General features: G+C 38.3%; 1 protein-coding gene across 4 annotated transcripts; it reads right to left on the reverse strand.

The window, feature by feature from the left end:
• Positions 1-431: 431 nt before the first annotated feature.
• On the reverse strand, positions 432-19625 carry FAM53C (family with sequence similarity 53 member C). Of its 4 annotated transcripts, XM_039334083.1 has the most exons (7): positions 19294-19451; positions 13185-13404; positions 8910-8970; positions 8641-8802; positions 7670-7727; positions 3500-4227; positions 432-1078 (listed from the first exon to the last, which is right to left on the reverse strand). In XM_039334083.1, the coding sequence occupies exons 4-7, from the start codon at positions 8668-8670 to the stop codon at positions 803-805; spliced, it is 1092 nt and encodes a 363-aa protein (XP_039190017.1). In that variant the 5' UTR covers positions 8671-8802; positions 8910-8970; positions 13185-13404; positions 19294-19451; the 3' UTR covers positions 432-802. The 4 variants fall into 4 exon arrangements, with proteins under 4 accessions (XP_039190017.1, XP_039190016.1, XP_039190014.1 ...); XM_039334082.1 differs by lacking the exon at positions 19294-19451 and adding an exon at positions 19539-19625 and having other exon boundaries at positions 8641-8970; XM_039334080.1 differs by lacking the exon at positions 8910-8970.
• Between the last annotated feature and the right edge of the window lie 362 nt (positions 19626-19987).

The following is a 19987-nucleotide window of genomic DNA, read 5'->3' on the forward strand; positions in this document are numbered from 1 at the left end:
TACATTTGTATTCATTCCTTTTCATTCAATAATGAAGCCACAGGTTTGAGAGATCACATAAAACATAATTCAAAAACTGTTCCCATGTTGTTTGCATGTATGTTTTCCTATGTCTGGCAGCTGTACTTTATTTGACTAGAAAGACAGGAAAATGTTAATTCTTTTCAATGGAATAAGATAAAGCTTTATTGTCAGACAACAGGATATTTCTTGAATTCTAAAGCTAAGGGCAAAATGCTTTTGGAAAAGTTCTTCATAGAGAAAAACAAATGCTGAGTTTAATGTCTTCCTATATTCGGCTGTAGATTAGAATTCTAAGCTGACAAGTAATGTAGATGAAGATTCATCCAGTTAAAAACACTTGACAGGATTGTAACATGATTTCAAATTACGATATCACTGTATTTTTAATTTTAAAAAATCAATCATTCTTATATGTAGGACTTTATTAAGTATATATATATATTCTTTTTTTAAAATAAAGGTCTTTTAGTGTTGTGATCTGGGACAGACAAAAAAGCTTGCCAAGAGAAGCAAATTTGTAAAATTGGCAATAAAGGGTTTTTTTTCGTTTCCTAACGTTTGACAGGCTTTATGATCCCATCTTAGAGACATACAACTCCCTTTAGCAATTTCTTTTTATTTTCTCTTTTAATACAAAAGAAACAAGCAGACAAAACCCCGTTATCCTACCGCCGTTTTCCCTTCTACCCCCAACCCTGCTCCCCCACCCTCATCCAGGAGTGCAGCCTCCCTTTGCTGCTGACTCCAAAGTCAAGTTTTTCAAGGAGACATCCAAATGCTAGTTCTCTTCAATCAAAGTTAGATCCAGATCACTAAAGTCTGGTTGGAAAATTGTCCTTTTGCTTGCTAAATTCCAATTTATTTGTCTTGCTGCTTGTACTGCTGCTGCTTCTTCTTCATCCTCCTCCTCTTCACTTTCACTGAGCACCTGGATACAATTATTAATGGGACTGCAAGGAGCTGAGGGTGACTGTGGGCTACAAGTCAAGAGCCATGATGGATAGCCACCTTCCTCAGATTTGTCTAACTGACAGACTTCCCCTGCAAATGGTTTCTGTCAAAAAAATAAAGAAACGTACATTTCAACAGATTTATCTTGTGTTATAATGTCAACTTATAGGCATACATGTGAATTAGAACACTAGTATGAGTTAATATAGTTATTGCTCAGTTCCAGAAATTAAATATCATTAATTACATTATTATGTAAAAAGCTGCTATTATGACTAAATACCAGAGACATTTTAAGTGTTCAGCTTGCTGGGTTACGGACATAAATTTTCAAAAACTGCTTTTATTAACAAACCAAATCTGCCAAGTCTATGGAAATAGTGCTCCTATACTTTCTAAAACATTCTAGATACACATAACCAATTGTTCTATTGCCATATCTACTACTACTAGGCTATCTTTATTATTTTATAGTAATTTTATCTATGGTCTCTCCAACCTCTGGCTATAGATTGCATTCCAGAAAATCCTGATTAACAACCACTTGTTCAGGGATGTTCAAAGTTATGATGGGACTGAATGAGTGGTTCTTACGATCAGTCCTTGAAGTTCTGTTTGTCCCAGTATCCATGCAGTCACATGATCACGTGTGACCTTCCTTGTCACCTTCCCACAACCAAATTCAGTGGGGAAGCCGGCAGGAATGGCTTCTGCTACTTTCTCCCAATTCTGCAGCACCTGCTTGCCTCTGGCCACACTTGTGCTAAGCTGCAGCAACTGCCTGTGTTCTATCCAGAGCAGTCACACAGTCACCCTATGTTTGGCTGTGCTGCATCAGCCACCCATCTGCCGTTTACAAGCCGCCTAGAATTTGTGACTTTTTGCCAGTTTCCCCACTGACTTTGCTGGTTGGAAGCTGGCAGAAAGTAGTGAGGTCCTCACTTAACAGCAATAGGGGACCACCTGGATCACTATTGCTAAGCAACACGGTCCTGCAACATTCCACTTCACAACCACATATCACTTTCTGACAAATTCCAGTCCAATTGCTATTGTTTAAAAAAGGACCACCTATGGACTAGTCCAGAAAAAAAGTTCAGCATTTTTCAATTAAGGATCACTGGGTAATTTTTTGCTTGCAAATATACAAAAGGGGGGGGGGAACCAGGTCTATAATGGAATGCTTTGTTCTTCTAAGTATGAAGAGCCCTGTGAGCTGTCTTCAGCTACTTTGATTCTAGTTCTCTCTAATCATGAATGGTTTTAAATAACCACTGACTCTTCTAACAATAAATTAATATCCTGCTAATACAGATTATAAATCTCAGCATTCATCAAGACCAAATTATTTCACTGACGATGTTACCTAGTTTGAATAACGAAATGTCTGCATGAAAACAACCAAGCTCAGAGAGCACCAAGGACCCCTCAAAATTGTTTCAATATAACTGCCAATGCAAGTATCCTCCTTGGAAGGATCTGTATTATATAGGATCAGATCTGCCATTTCTAATAAATATACCTGGAGCAAAGTCCTCAATTTACAACTATAATAGAGACCAAAAAAATTTAGCTAAGTGGTGAAATCATTAAGTGAGGCATCACATGACTGAACACGATTTTACCTTTTTTGCCCTGACGTCACATGACTGCAACTTGTGACCTTCCCTGTCAGCTTTCCCATTGATTGGTTGGGAAGGTCACAAATGGCAAATGACTGCAGGATGTTGCAACAAGTTGTAAATGTGTGAGAGTTGCCAAATGGTCAAATCATGATTACAGGGATGCTGCCGCAGTCATAATTGCAAGGACCAGTCATAAGTCACTTTTTTCAGCAGTCATATCTTCAAACAATGTTGAATTTTGTTGGTGTCATACACAGGTAGTCCTCAACTTAAAACTGGCTGCTTAGTGGCTCTTCGAAATTACGATGGACCCCTCCCTTATGGTCCAGATTTGAAGACAGCCCAGCTCCTTCCCATGGTCACATTTTGGGCTTGGCAACTGGCCCACATGTATGGCGGTCTGCAGCATCCCAGGGTTATGTGACTGCAATTTACAATGTTTTATGCTGGAAACCAGCCTTTATTTCTGCTTTCCAGCAAACAACATCCGTTGCAGACAATGGGTTTGCTTAACAACTGTGGATTCACTTAACATCTATGGCGATTCACTTAACCACCACTGCAAAATATATTATAAAATTGGGTTGGTCACGTGATGATCTGACTTAATGACTGGCACAAATTTGCAACTGTATTTGCAGGCTCAATTACAGTTATAAATCAAGGACTCCGTCGATAATCCCCAAAGTTTTCCACAGTGTATTGTACTCATTTTAACAGATTGCTTAGCACCATATAGTCGTTGAATGTAATGTGTTTTGCTACATGGAAAAATCCAGTTTTGTTTCAGTGGTTTTTCAGTTTTTCACTTCCCTTTTACTTCAATTTTTCACTGATTTTACAGGGAGGTTTTGATCAACACGACTCTGATGCCAAGTAGATGATGCTTCCCTACTTACCTGATTCATCTTGTAGAAATCAAGTGAGGGCCTATGCCACCTCACATCTTCTTCATGGCGCCGCTTGAGACCGCATTTCCTGGTGTCCAAGTCACAAGGCTGTGAGCGGCTGCGAGGGAGGCTGTGCTGGTGCCGAAGTAGCTCTGGTGTGGAAGTGGTGGAGCTCTGGGGGGATGGCAAGAATCTGACAGGCGACAGAGAGAAACGGCGTTGCAGAGGGTAGGGCTGCAAAGTCTCTCCAGTCTCCCACGGTACACTTGCTGGCGATTCTCGAGACAGAGCCAGACTGAAAAATGGTGGGCTCCTGCCACCAACAGCACCATCTTGAACACACTGATAAGAGGCACTGGGGACTGGATTGAAGCAAAGTCTGTTGGCTTCCTGAACCAGGTTCTGGGATTGTACTGCTAAAGTGTCCACTCCACTGGTCTCCCGGCGTTTGATATGTGTCCACACTTTGGAGCCCAGGGGTCTCCAAACAGCTTGCCAGCGGGAAAGGTCTTCGGGCACTGAGAGGGAACGACAGTGTCTTTTGGTAGGGGGCACAGAAACTTTTTCTGAAACCAAAGAGTTGGTGGCCAATGCTTGGGACGCAAGATTGTTCAGAGGACTGTTCTCTGGGCTGCAAGTTGGCAAGGGAAGGCTTAGGCTGGACTGTTGGTAAGAAACTGGGTTGTCTTGGAGATGGATCTTTGGACAGGGAGCTAGGTCCCTCCATGAAGTCCCCTCTGAAAAGAATAACACAAGAGAGGAAATTTAAGTTGAGAGACACAGCTGTCATCCAGATCAGCTTAGTTAAATATTCTAATCCAGACATGTCAAACACAAGGCCCGGGGGCCAGATGCGGCCCACGAAGCCATCCTGGAAACAATGAGGGAATGGCCCCCGCTGCCTTGGCCCAGACCAGCCGGGAGCCAATGTACAATTTTGTGGTGGCCATCTTGGCACTTGCCCCAGTGGACCATGCCTTGGCACTTGCCCCGGTCCCACCCCCTTCTGCCAGAGACCCTCAGATCTGTCCCACTCCTGCCCAGGCCCCCATAGGCACCCTTGATGCGAATGATGTAGAATTGGCCATGCTCACCCGGTAGGCCACACCCACTCCATCTATGCCCACCCGGTAGGCTGCACCCACTCTGGCCACACCCACCTGCCCTCCCCAGGGCAACTGTAATGCTGATGCGGCCCTCAGTGAAATTGAGTTTGACACCCCTGTTCTAATCTATGACATGTGATTTAACAAAAAGATACTGGATTCCTCACACGAAGTTGGAACACCTTTCAGCCTACTCCTTTCAACATTTTAAATATTTTAACAGCAACTGTAGAATAAAGATCTGCTTGCTATATTAATTCATGAATGATCTAAATTTAATAACTCTTCTCCACCTCCATTAAAATGTTTACCTTAAATCTCCAGCCAAATATTCACAATTTGTTCTTTCTAGTCCTTTACGATAATGGCAGATAAATAAGAGGTCTCTGAATTAAAGATGTGATTATTTCTTACTATGCTGGAAAGGAGATATTTATGAATCAAAAGAATAATGCTTCTTGGAGAAAATCGCATGTTCATAGAGAAGCAGCAGCATACAGAGAGAGGTTTAACCCATCTATATTTAGGCAACACCTTCTCTATGGCCTGCAATCAGTTCATCAGAGATTAACATTTAGAAAAAGCTTCCTTAGGTTGATGGAAGACTTCAAAGAATGTAAAAGCAGAGAGGACCTATGGAAAGCTACAAAGAATCAACACTGGATGGATCCAATGGAGGAGCTGGCACCTGGGTCTGGCAAAAGCTGGGAAGTATGGAAAACGCTGAATCGACAGCGCGCAGGTGTAACAAGATCCAGAGATATTCTGAACAAATGGCGCCAACTGGTGGCTTCTGCCCTTTGCAATTCTGGTGACATGCAGACAACACAAAACCTGTCTTTTGTGCCCTGATCAGCGTACACCTGAGGACCTCATAGAAGCGCCACAGAACGCAATTAATGTTGCTAATTTCTAGGCAGGATCTGTTTAACTTGTACATATTTTAATCTTGTATATTTAAAATTTTAAGTTTTATGCCATATAATTTAAATTTTATGTCACATAGTATGCCTTATGTTAATTGTGATGCTTCTGACACAAACATTGTCGAATTCCATTTATAGTTGGGTGTAGTTAAAACACTGTCACTTTTCTTTCTTTCTACTGGAGAAACTAAAAAAATGAGAACTAATTGAACAATTGAGAACACAATTTTGGTTTATTTAAAAACTTCCTGTTTTCAAATGTTTAGCATCCCTGAGGATATAGGGCTGTTTTCCATTGTTCTCTTCCATCTTTATGGAAAAATACAATTTCTCCATATTACTGGACATTGTACACCATTATAATGCAGCTACTTCCTTCCTAATCATATCTTTAGAAAAGAAAGGCACAATACATACTATTTTAATTCTATTAAGAGTCCTTTGCCCAACACTCTATGTAACTGCAAAAACAGAATGACTTGTGAAAATCATCAAATGAGTGAAGTACCAAGTTAAAAATACATGCAGCTATGAAGTAAATACACAGAAGAAACTCTTAAAGTTGCCTGTTTTTCATATGTATGACATTGGCGTTGTCAAAATAGCAAAAAAAACCAGTAAGATTATTTGAGCCAAAAACCTCCATCCACAAGTAAAAATATTTGTTTGGAGATGCAATTAAGGAAACTAATCTATAGTGTAAGTAAAAGACACCAATAGCAGACAGTAGATAAGATTGCAAAACATAAAATTAAGATTTTAGACAAGACAGAAGGGAGAAGAGTCATTATCTGTAAGCTCAACAGAAGGATAGCTATATTAAATAACCAATTTCAGCTTTAACATCATAGTTAATATAGACTAGAGTAACATAAGCAACAGATATTATAGAACTCCTAAGACAAATATATTTTCCTGAGATAAGCCTTTACTACGTATTCCTTTAGTTTTTCTTAACTTGAAAAGTAACCTTTTGTACAAACAAGATCCTTGAATTAGATTCAAATTCTGACAGACCACTAATAATCTGTACAATAAGTAAGTGAACAGGTTTAAAGCCAAATTTTATGTTTTTACAAACTATTCAGAAACTTGCTAATGAAAAAATTAAAAATTATGGAATATATTACATTGTATAGTTTACCTTAAACAATACTTTCAGTTAATGCATTAAAACATTTATATAGAAACTATTCCAATTCCAAATGTTTACAATATAATGGAGTTTTAAGGCAAATTGCTGTACAATATATGATAATATATGATAGTCACAAGATGATCAGAACAATTACAAGAATAATTCATTTTTGGGAGAGCGCATTTTCTTTCTCTCTTGCATAAAATGTGCCTAAAACAAATTGGGCACGAGTTAACGACTGAACCACAACAAAAAGAAATTATACAGCAAATAAAAATCCTTCTTTTAAAAATGAAAGCTATTTTATTCAGGAGTCAATTTCAGAGACAAAGATTGCTTTATTTTAAGGGCCATTTAGGAATCCTGTAGCATAGTATATAGCTTAAATAATATTACATTCCAATATTCTATTTGTAATAAGAGTCAACATGCATGCTAAAATTATTCTATTTATTTATTAAGCTTGCTATACTATTGACTATTAAAATCCCTTTATTATTCATCACAATAGACTTTTACTTTTTTGCTAGAGCCAGTTTTTATCAAGAGTTAACTATTATGTATATTATACATCCTAAAATTCTTATGTGAGCTATTTATTCAAGATCATACATTTACCATAGGAAACAGCTTATATGGATACTGCAACATGAAAGTATGGAGAACCTCCAGTACAAACATACAGAAATAAGAAACCTACCTTTTAAAATTATTAAACTTTTAAAACTTTCCCCTCCTCTACAGATTGCCTGAAAATAGTAGTTCCTGTTATTATTGAGCATTCTTCCAGCTTTTATCATAGCGATCACTGATTAAAAATGATCAGTGTATTTTGACCAAATGTTCATTTAAGAAGGGTAACAGTATCTCAAATATATAGCCTACACAAGGAGACCAGAAAATAAGTTTATCTTGTTAACTATGTGCTTTATGTAGAAAACATAATAAGAAAAAGAGGACAAGAGATAATATAGACACAAAGGGTATAAGTCCAGCCAGATGTTCTTACCAGGCGCTATCTGGAAGGGGCTGCCACAGCTGGCCACATCAGCATGATCGGGCAAAGGCTAGGAAGGGAAACACAAGGAGTCATCACATCACAGCAAGGACCAGCACTTTATAAACAAGTTTAGTTCTGCAATTCCTACCATTAAGCTTTGCGTAACATTTCAATTTTATTTATGAGATTCTAACAGTATTCAAGTATGATGCCCACTCCCCAATTCCTACAGCATTCCTATCCCTCGAAGTAGACAACATTTAAGTGTTACCTCAAGAGAATCCTTCTAACATTTCATTTAAACTGAATGCTGAGACACTTGGGACAAAATAATCAGAAACTGATTTATTCAAGCTTGATCACCAGCCTTTTTCATACCATGCTGTCTTGTGCTCAATCATAAACTATTAACTATGATGTTTGACAGGTTTTTAAAATTTCCCATTTGTCTTTGCCCATATTAGATGAAAAATTTAAAGATACTTCCCTACCCCACACCACAGAAAATGTGAAAATGCCCGTGAAAAAAATAAACATTTACATTTTATCCTTGAAATTAATTTACTTGTTTAGTTGGGTTCCATTTTTCTTTTTTGTAATTTTTCAATTGTTCAAAAGCTCCCTGAATCAATGACAACATATTAATTATTTGTCTGTATGAAAGTTCTATAATTGAGAAAATGAGCAGGTATAATTTTCTGAAATATGACTCACCAGAGATTATCTACATTCTAATCTCTTCAAAAATCATTAACAGTAACAAAATATGCCCGACTCAATTTCATGTCCCACAGAAAATTAGTGGAAAGGCCCATTTATGGCACCTTTATCTGTCCCCATCCTGCAATGTTTTGCTTTCAAATGCTGAAAGACTAGCATGTAGCCATGTTACAGGGGTATATTTTCTGTTCCAAATCACCAGTTTTCTGTGGCATACTTCATCTGCTTAAAGAACATTACAAAAAAGAACTTGATTGTACCTTTCCTGCAAAAGCTTCATTAGGCCACATCCCATTCTTGGAAGTCTACACCTCAGTGTTCAAACTTCTGGATGGAAAAGATGTGTTCCTGGCTGCACCTGCAGGGACTTTGTGCTGCTATAATGTATTAATTTCCAGGCACGTTCACCATGGACTCCAAACCTAAAAAGAATCAGGAAGCACATGCTTCATATTTCACTGAATCACTCCCTTTTAATTTATATTTTGATACAGGAGCCTATTGTTCTTCGTTTTTCAAGTCAGGTCACCTCTCCTTAGGTTACAGGGATACTCTGTGTAGGGAATTTCTTTGTACAGCTGTTTCTGCCCCTATTAAGAAAAAAAAAACATGGAAAAAGTACAGACCCAGAAATGCTTTACATTAAATAATTAGGATGACTGGAAATTAAGATAGAAAACATGCACGCAAACTTAAAATTGATGGGAGAATAGGATGGACCTTTACACTGGTTCAACTTATACTCCAGTTGCACTGTTCCTAGATCAGGAGATTCTGCTCACAACTACTCATGCTTTAGTATCATGTCTTGTTGCAGCACACTTTGGAATTCATCTTTGGAAAGCATTCAGCAGCTTCAATATACCAGCATGTGTAGTATTGGGTGTACCAAAGTTTGCCCATGTAACATTTCTGCTGTGTGAGCTATATTAATGTTCCCAGTATGCTGCCAGGTGCAATTCAAAGTGCTGCCTAGCTACATGGCACAAGGCCAGATCACACGTGAGCCGGGCTGTTTCCATTCATTTGTGCCCATCTCACCAGATTTGGCAGGGTGAGCACGCTCTGGATTCCCTTAGTAAAAAAGAGTCATTATGCGGACAAAAGGGGATTTCTTGCTCCAACACTGGAAGTTTTTATGAAGAGACTGGACAATCATTTGTCTGAAATGGTACAGGGTTTCCTGCCTGAGCAGGGGGTTGGACTAGAAGACCTCCAAGGTCCCTTCCAACTCTGTTATTCTAATTCTTTTCTGTTGCAGTGTCTGCCTAGTACAGGGGTAGGTAACCTTGGCTCTTTTATGACTCGTGGACTTCAACTCCCAGAATTCCTGAGCCAGCCTGGCTCAGGAATTCTGGGGGTTGAAGTCCACGAGTCATAAAAGAGCCAAGGTTGCCTACCACTGGCCTAGTGGAACAACTTCCCCTTGGAAATCAGGATGGTACTGACCCCATTGGCCTTAAGGAAAGTTGTAATAAGACTAGTTTTTCTCGTATAAGCATTAGGGCTAAGTTGTTAATGGAGTTTGATGTTAGTAAATTTGATATTGAGGATTAGGGGTGAGATACCTTGAACTTTCATACTCTGCATGTTACATTTCACTGCTTTTTTTGTATCTGTATTTATACTGTTTTTATTGTTTTGCACAGTGATGTCTCCAGAGCTGTTTAAGATCAGTGACCATATAAATTTTATGAATAATAACCCTTAGGAATCAAGCACTTTCATATAATTCGAATTTCTATAAATCTGCCATAAAGTCTGCATTTAGCATGGAATGGTTCTTGTCATTGACCAATTCTTGTCAATGTACATGTGCAGTTTTTATAGCAAAATATTTGCTGAACGGTCATCCTATGGAAGCAATAATTTGGTATTTATTCTCTCAAGTAATAGAATATTGGAAGATAGGAACAGGCAAGTAGCACCATCAGAAGGTGATGGTAACAGTGGTAACAGCAAATAAAACCAGGAGGTGAGAAAGGCCTGAAATAAACGCAAGTTTTTTTCTAATTTTTCTAATTTATTCTATCATGTCATCTTAATTTTGCGAGAACGGAATAGGATAATACAAGCTGCTTCTACAAACTAAACTCCTAATACAACAGGCTTATTCTATGATCCAAGTAAGCAAATTTGTACTTATCTGAAATTTTCTTTCTTATTTCAAGAACTCTATGTTACCAACAAAGATGATTAGGGGACTGGAGGCTAAAGCATATAAGGAACAGTTGCTGGAATTGGGTATGTCTAGTTTAATGAAGAAAAGGACTAGGGGTGTCATGATAGAGGTGTTCCAATATCTCAGGGGCTGCCACAAAGAAAAGGGAGTCAAGCTATTTTCCAAGGTGCCTGAAGGCAGGACAAGAAGCAATGGATGGAAACTAATCAAGGAGAGAAGCAACCTAGAACTAAGGAGAAACTTCCTGACAGTTAGAACAATTAACCAGTGGAACAACTGCCTCCAGAAGCGATGAATGCTCCAACACTGGAAGTTTTTAAGAAGAGACTGGACAGCCATTTGTGTGAAATGTATAGGGTTTCCTGCCTGAGCAGGGGGTTGGACTAGATGACCTCCAAGGTCCCTTCCAACTTTATTATTATTATTATTATTATTATTATTATTATTATTATTACTACTACTACTACTACTACTACTACTACTACTACTACTACTACTACTACTACTATGGATCATCGCACAGTTAGCCAGATGTTCAGACTGGATTTGGCATTTTGTCTACCTATCGAGTCCTTACCCAGGACCTGGGATAGGCAGATGTGGATGTTTGATGGTATTACAGGTATCGTCGCAGGATGGAAGCAGTTCCTAGTAAGGCCGCCTTTTGCAATTGACTAATAGCAAATTTGTCAATGCCAATGGTGTTCAAGTGGTGCTCCAGTTGTTTTGGGATTGCGCCCAAGGAGCCTATGACTATTGGTACTACCCTTGCTTGCTTTTGCCACAGTCTTTCTATTTCTATTTGTAGGTCTTTGTATTTTGTTATCTTCTCCAGTTCTTTCTCTTCTATTCTGCTGTTTATTATTATTATTATTATTATTATTATTATTTCACTGAATTTCTGTTATCCTTACTATTCTTTAATAAAATTTAGTCTGATTTCCTCATAAATGCAATATAATTGTCATGCTAAATCAAAGCAGAGAACCATGTGCTTCAGAACTTATTTTAGCAGTGGCCAGCCAAAATGTTTTAAGTAGAATATATTAGCAAAATTCTTCCATCTGTTATGACTACAAGCTACCTATAGCCTATAATTTATATAGTAGTACCTACCTATAGTAGGTATCATGTGGCATTGAATGCCATACATTAATCACATCTATTACATAAAATAGCCTTTCTGTTTTTAAACCGGCTACCAATGACATTTTTCTAGAATCTATTCCTCACCACTATGAAATTTAATCCCAACTGACACTAGCAGTTTGATCAAAATACAAATATATGGGGTGGGCGGAGCAAGGAAGAGCCTAATTATGTTTCTATTAATGTTTTAATACTAAAAACTAGTTCTTCCATAATCTCAAAAGTAAATTAGCCTAGGCAAGTGTCTAGGAGATCAAAAGCTGTTTCAGATCTATTCAAGTTTTATTCTTTCAGCAAGAAAATGCCTCATTGTTGAATGACAGGTTGCTAATTCCCCTTTCTTTGAGCTACCTGTTGCTCATCTCAGCTTTATGTGCATTAAAAAAAAACACTTAGGCATACAGGTTACAGGTTCTCACCTATCTTTTCACATATTTGCTTTTTAAAAAAATGTTCTGTATCTCCTGATTATTGCGATGAAGTGTTGGATAAAGTAAGCATGAATAATTTCACAGACACTGATCCTGCTCTCTCTAAATAATGGCCTCTTTAAAAATATCACAAATCTCCTGCAAAGATACTGGCAGTTCCTGAGGTTATTCTAGCTTTTTCAAAGGTGCGTAAGTGAAGTACAGATTATCTGACCAACAAAACTAAAGCAGAGCTTACAGAGAAGATGTAAGTTACATAATAAACCCCATTCTGTCTCTACAGAATCTAGCATACTATTCATTCTTATAGGTAGTCCTCTTTTAGCGACCACAGCTGAGAGGCAACTAGGTTGTTAACCAAAGTAATTGCTAAGTGGATAATTTATTGATTGATTAGTCTTATGACCATATCAAAAATATAAAACAAAAATAAAATACAGGATATAAATCCAGGGTAAAATAGGCAAAAGGAAAATACAGTAATAAAATGCATGCGTGTTAAATATTGCTAAATGAAAACATGACTGTGCTTTATGATATTATTTATCTTTTCTGTTTTTCAGACCCATGAAGGTCAGAAATAGGGAAATTGGTCATAGAGTTACTTTTTCATTACCACTATAACTGCAGACACTAAACGAGGCAATCACTAAAGAAGAATTATCTGCTACTTAACATAAATAAGCTGCCCAGAGTTGTTTTAACAGTGAGATAGGGCTGCATATAATTTAAATAAACATAAAACAACAGAACTTTTTTTAGCTTATACAATAAACTTGCACTAGACTAGACCCTGCCCACTCCGTCCCACCTCACTGCTGCAATAAATAAATAAAAATATCTATTTGAACTGCAAACTTATATCCTAAAGCTGTTTAACTTCGCCTCAGTTTTAAAAACAGTTTATCCCACAGCGTGGGCAGAAGCCATTCAAGATAAAAGAGTTCAAAATCTCCTGATCCTGGCATCTGTAGTACACTGATGTTAGTACAATACTGTTAATATATTAATATATATATATTATAGAGAGAAGAAATCATACCAGGTTGATGCTGAATGATATGCATTTCAATTTCTCCAAGCTCTGCTTTTGTAGCTGCTCATGTGATCATGGCTTCTTAGGAAGGCCTGGCATTTTCTTGAGACTCCAGCTCTTGCCAGCGGTCTGCTTTCCTCAGCAAGTCCAGCTGTGTTTAATCATCATCAGTTACCATATCTGCTCATTCACAATCTAGCCAAATTCCATTTCATTCTCCTGACCCCTGCAGGAAACAGACATATTAATGCATCCTACCTGTTCAAGTCTGATCTGCTCCTTAAAACCTGAATGTGCACATTATTTTACTCCTTGTATAATCCCTATATGCAATATGCAGGGAGAAAGCAAAGTCTGAGAAGCAAATCAGATTGCAAAACAGTATGTTTTCTTTTACTAAAAATTTCAAGTTGTGTGTGTGTGTTGTATGTTCTGTGTATGTGTATTCTGTCCCAAAGAAGTCCCAGGGCATAAACTACCAGTCAACCAGAAGCATCCATGATTTTTATATCTTCTTAAGCAGGACTCAAACATCTTGTAGCTTTGGTGATGAATGAGGCTACTTAAAATACTTTTTGCAGAAACACAAAATCTTTTGACTGTGATTCCTGAAAACTTACAATACCATAATTTATCATTCAAAGGAAAAGTCTTCAATAGTTTCAAAACCAGTTTAAAAACCCATGTAATCTAAGCCTCACTTACACGTACCACTAAACATTTACTCTCACTAAATATTCAAATGCTGTAGATAGCGTGATTGGCAGAGTCATCAATGAGTTTCTTGCTATGTGGGAATTTGAATGGCCTGCTGTCTAAAAGCACCCATAATTTCATTCTTTTTTTAATGTTTCAACAGATTCTCCTCCAAAGTTCCAATGTCTCATTTTGTTTGTGGTACAAATCTAAGAAGCTAGATTATCTTTTCTTATTTCAGTATTTATACCTCACCCTGATGAACTAGGTATAGTTAATAAAAAATAATTAAAACAACTGCTAACTCCATAAAATTCAAAATATTTTTAAGAGTTATGGTTAAAAGTAGTGAACATTGAATGGAAATTAAAAATAAAAATAGTAAAAACCAACCATCAAAAGTAAGGCAGTCAGATGATCATTAGCTACTCTTCAAATGCTCACTGAAATAAAATTGTCTTTACCATCTTCCTCAAAATAGATATTGCGGGGGTGGTCAGGGCTTCTGAGGACAAGCTAATTGTCTTGTAATGGGGCAGACAATAAGACTTGTCTCCAAGCTCCCACCCCCTCACTCCTAATGAAGAAAGGATCCAAAGCATCCTCTCTCAGCTTAAACGTATGTATAAGCGGATTCTGTTTGGAGGAGACATTCCTTAAGACAGGGGTCCCCAGCCCCCGGTCCGTGGACCGATAAAGGGCCGCAACATGCCAGTAACCGGGCCGCACCAACAAGCCCCATCCGTGGGATGCAGGCAGCACCCAAAACCACGCATCTCCGGTCCACAGAAAAACTTTTCTCCATGGAACCGGTCCCTGGTGCCCAAAAGGTTGGGGAACCTCTGCCTTAAGATGTAAGAGCCAAAATCCACAGGGCTTTATAGTTTAATACCAAAATATTAAACTGTACCCAGAAACCTAGTGGCAATCAAAGCAAGCCTGCAAAATAGATATTCCATGCCAAAACAGCTTTGATCTGTTAGTAAGTGAGCAGATCAGCAAGTGAGCAGCTTCCAAGTAGTTTTCAAAAGCAATAGACTAGCCTTGAGGTGGTAAGGGCGGGAGTTACTGTAACCAATTTTTGTGCTTCAAAAAAGACTGCAACTGGAATACCAGTTGCAGGTGACCAAAACACAATTTCTACTTGCTGATCAACCAGGAGCCACGAGTCCAAGAGAACCTCAAGTCCAGATTTGCTCCTTCAGGGATAGACTGTCAGTCTCCAAACACAGGAATCTGACTAAGGTAATGGACTGATCACAATATCTTCTGTCTTCTAGAATATTGTCACCTATCCTGAGATAAAGGCTTCTTCCACATAAGTCAGGCCAAAAAATGTCTGAAACAAGCCTATGGTTGCAACATGGATGGAATAGGCATGGAAACTGGAGTCCACCAGCTACCTCCAGTCGGGAAATATCTAATACCAGTCCTTTAACTTTAGGAGGGAGGACAGTATACCAGCAGTATATCTAATTTGTCCCAACTCAACTTCAAAGAGTATCATTTGTGGGGCAGGGCATTTGGTTACAACCAAGATCTCTTGTAATATCATCACTAACATCAACGCCTGAGCCTCGGAGTCAGTTACAAAAGCATTCAAAGTGAGGGCAAATCTTAGACAGAACTACATGTCCTTCTTTGTCCAATTAAAATCATTATCATGCGAAACCTAAACATTCATCTACCTCTTCATGTGGAATGTGGTTTTATTATGTAGGCTTCTGGTATTTGTCAACGGCAGCCTTAGACCAGGTTGCTAAGTAATCTGGTCTCCCATACTCACATAAGAGGCAATTAAGTAGAAAAAGGAATTGACACCAAAATGCCAAACCCATCTTCTCCTAAAACATCCTGGTCAAGGCCATCCTCTGCCATCACAGTGGTAATTTGCCCTTACTCTTAACACTCCACCCTTAAGGTCTCAGACCTACTGCCCCCACCATATTTCCTATAAATATAGTTAGTTGTCCAGAGTTACTTTATATGGGTAGCCACATAATCCAATACATAAATAAACCGCTTCTTAAATATAGCAAAACATACAATGCTTCATGATAAGGAAACCAAACTAATTACTATATGCAAAAACATGAATAGTCCCATAGACCATGTGACAGTTTATCAGCATTGCTCAGCATTCAATAAATTGGATTATAAATTACAGTCAACTATTTAATATTGCCACCATTACTCCAGTTTGAGATTCCTTTCTTCATTTGTATAACTAATCTCTCATGTTGTATTTTACTAATTTACTTCAATTTTCAATATACTTTATTTGTTTTGGAATACTTTGTTAATTTATCCTTCTGCTTTGTATAAATTAATGAAAATTAACTCATCAATCAGAATAGAGCTGGAAGGGACCTTCAAAGTCTTCTAGTCCAGCTTCTTGCTCAAGCAGGAGACCCTAAACCAGGGGTAGGCAACCTTGGCTCTTTTATGACTCATGGACTTCAACTCCCAGAATTCCTGAGCCAGCCATGCTGAGGGGAAAGGGAGAGGTTTCCAAGTTGAGCCATGCTGGCTCAGGAATTCTGGGAGTTGAAGTCCAGGAGTCATAAAAGAGCCAAGGTTGCCTACCCCTGCCCTAAACCATTTCAGACAAGTGCCTGACCAGTTTCTGTACTTTTTTGTTTATCAGCATAGACAAACTTTGTTATAGGTTTTTTTTAAGTGAGCAAAACAATTTTAAAATGTAGCAGAAGACAAGTTATTTTTTTCATTCATTTTTAGGAAAAGCAGATTAATGTTTATACAATATTTTGAATATTGCAAGGTTCAAATCCTCTGCACATTTTACCTATAAATAAGTACATAGCAACAGGTTTTCATTGCATCCAATCTAGTCTTTGTAGTACAACCCAATATATATCAGCACACTTGCTGATTTCAATAAAGCTTACTTTTGAGGAAGAATAGTATTTTTGTTAATATATATATATATAGTAACCTAGTTCACAAATTATGCTGTCCTAACATCTTTAAGAATAATACGTTGATTAAGCCACAATCAACAATTTGTACCAGGTTATAAATTATAATTCATGAATCATAATGGCTAGGTTTACACTGCATTTGAAGTCGAAACAAGTAGGTTTATAGATTAATTTTACAAACTCAGTCAATTATAACTTAATAAACTATCCAAGGATTAGTATAACTCACTCATCATTTAATCACAGGTAAGTGACTATATTTCACATAAAAATAGTTGGCAGCCTAACATCTATCTTAAATGAGAAAAAACAGGAAAGATATGATTTTTTCTGAAACCATACTTCCATTAATTTTTTTATGTTACATTTCTTATTTTTTTAGTATCTTTAAGTTCCATAATATCCTTTCTGCTCAAACATTAATAATAAAAGTGATACAAAAGACCTTTTTACTCCCATGGGGGAAGGGGCTCCATAGATTTATTAGTCTATCATTTAAGGTAAATAATGGTTAAATATATCAATAGAGAAAAATAGAATTCTAAAAACAAAAAAAAATACTGTACAAAAGGAAAAGGGGCTTTTATTGGAAATCTAGTACTAATTTAAGTAGATTTGCTCACATTCAGTCTCTCCATCCTCCTCTTCTTACTCCCCTGTTTTATTCTCTTCTTCATTGCTTGCTTTAAATGTTAAGGACTTTTAGGGTGGATACCTACCCCCCTGATTAGATTTGCTTTTGAAATTCAGGGAGGTAGAATATACTATTGGTGCTAAATAAGTAGAAACAATAAAATGCATATTCAAAAATGTTATACTCAGTAAGAATTAAGAGGGCTATCTAAAAAAAACTTTTTATCTTACATTTTAAAGAGATATCTACAACAATTTAGTTACTATTATAAATTAACTGCAGTTGTAAATTGAGGCTTTGTTCACACAACATGCAAGCCCATAATTAACCCAGCTGCCTGGGTACATAGTGCACACTAGCCAATACATTAACTATACAGTACTGGCTGGGTTTGCACAATGCAGAGAGTCACCCACTTTATTTTAGCCTAGGAAGTTATGCAAAACCAGGCTTATTTTGGAGCAAATTAATTTAAATTAATGGAACTTGCTCCTCTACATTTCTACGTTTTGCATTTCACTTAATAGAAATCATCATTAAAATCAATATTACACCTATAGGCATTTATAAAACTTTTTCTGGACTAAATGTGTCTTAGATGCTAATCTAGACAATTTATATTAGATCCATTTTAAATTTAATCAAGAATTTTAATCCTGATTAATTTAGCAGTTAATAGAATATACTAGATTTGCATCTGAAAGAAGTTCAGTCCTCTGCTAAGTCAGGGAGCCTACTGGGTGGCCTTGAATAAGTCAGTATCTTTCCACGTTAACTAGTAGGTCTATTGTTAAGAATCAGCTAAAAACACATACTATAATTTTCCACAAGCCTCAAGTAAATAATGTAAAAGAAGTGTGGAAAAATAAGTAGAATTTAAATCCTGTATTAACTGGAAAGCACCTCCTCATTATTCTTCATTATTGTTAGCCAAAATTATTCTTTTGCTTCATTTCCTGTTCTGCAATTATACACTGCATCTTCCTGTACTCATTTTAATAGCTTCAGGTCATGGGCCTTTAAGGCTCCAGATAAATGAAGCCATTTTACCCGATTCCTTTAACATTAAAGCAGAGCATGCCAACCCCTTAAGAAAGTATTTTCTTTTGCAGTTGGTTTCTCATCCCGTCCTATGTAATTTCATTTCATTCAGTTCCTTCAATTACATAATTACCTACTTAGTAAGCACAAATCAGAGGTGGGCCTTAAGCAACCTCAGGGTTCTCTGCTACAAGACACATAGTAAGACTCCACGCCAAGACTGTATCAAGCAGTGTGATTCAACTGTTTTAAGAATGGGTCCCATCAACCTAGTTTTAGAAATGCATCCACAGGGGACGCAGTCTCTAACAAAGCAGGCCCTGTTCCACCCTCTTCTGAAGGAGCCAATCACCTCCTCCCCACTTCTCCACCAAGGCCCTCCATTCCACCCCCAAATTCCCATACAGATTCACCCACTTAGCGACAACAGCCACCTCCTTTCCCGAAATCCCCACCTTGTCTGTCTCCATCACCACCCCCTCCCGCATAAAAACAAAACCATCTCGACTTCCTTTTATGACAACATGTCCACAAGCCCCATCTCTCACAAAGACCATCCCACCTTAGCCTTTGCTGGTTACCCCCTCACGCCCAGAGTCTTTCCCCTTTCCGCCCCCCCCCCCTTGCATTACCCACTCAGGCTCTGCAGCCCCTTCGACACGTACCGAACACCCGATCCCTCCCCCGCCTGCTAGAGGGGGCGGCAGCTCCAACACCTCGAGGCGGCTCAGCCAGAGAAGTAGTGCGCCCCAATAGTCTCACGCGCCCCCCACTCCCTATGCTAAACACCACTGGAACCAACCATCTACTGAAGGGAGATAGCCTCCTGGACTCTCAAGCACTAGCACCCGCTGCCGGCCAGCCCTCCGTCTTCCAGCTGCCGCCCCCACCCGGCGGCCCGGGCTCCCAGCCCCCCGCCAGGAGCCTCCGCTCCCCTTTCCGTCGGGAGTGGATCGACTTGCTTGGGCCAAACCAACCACACAACAGTGGGGGAGGGTAAAAATCTCTCGGGGCAATTGAGAAGGCAGTTTCAGAAAACAGACTCACGCATTCGTCCGGAGCTAGCATAAGGCCTCCCTCCGGTTACGAAAATATTTCATCTTTTATGAGGCAGTCTGTTGGCCCCACAAGTAACCCCCCCCTCATGGACTGTTCCACGCAGCAAAGTATGATGGGATACGTAGTACAATGTGTTGGGTGTTTTTTTGTTTTTTACAAGGATGGACAATCTTTGACGGGGGTGCAATTCGTTCTTCGGATTTCTTGCGAGCCATAGGCACAGTTGAAAATCTGAGATTGCTCATTTTTATTAAATGCATATTTACGAATTCATATTTTGTGCTAAAAATTATATCTAAAATATAGCACTTATGAGCATGTCAAGAATACTTTGCTTTCTGCCTGACATCTAATTCCTATCTGAAATTGCACAACAGCCAGCTGAGACTATTACTCTTGAATGCTGACCCTTCCATTAATTAAAAAAAAGTATCTCT

This window comes from Crotalus tigris, unplaced genomic scaffold (genome assembly GCF_016545835.1).
Source record: "Crotalus tigris isolate CLP2741 ecotype Arizona unplaced genomic scaffold, ASM1654583v1 scf7180000017625.6296891, whole genome shotgun sequence".
NCBI lineage: Eukaryota > Metazoa > Chordata > Lepidosauria > Squamata > Viperidae > Crotalus > Crotalus tigris.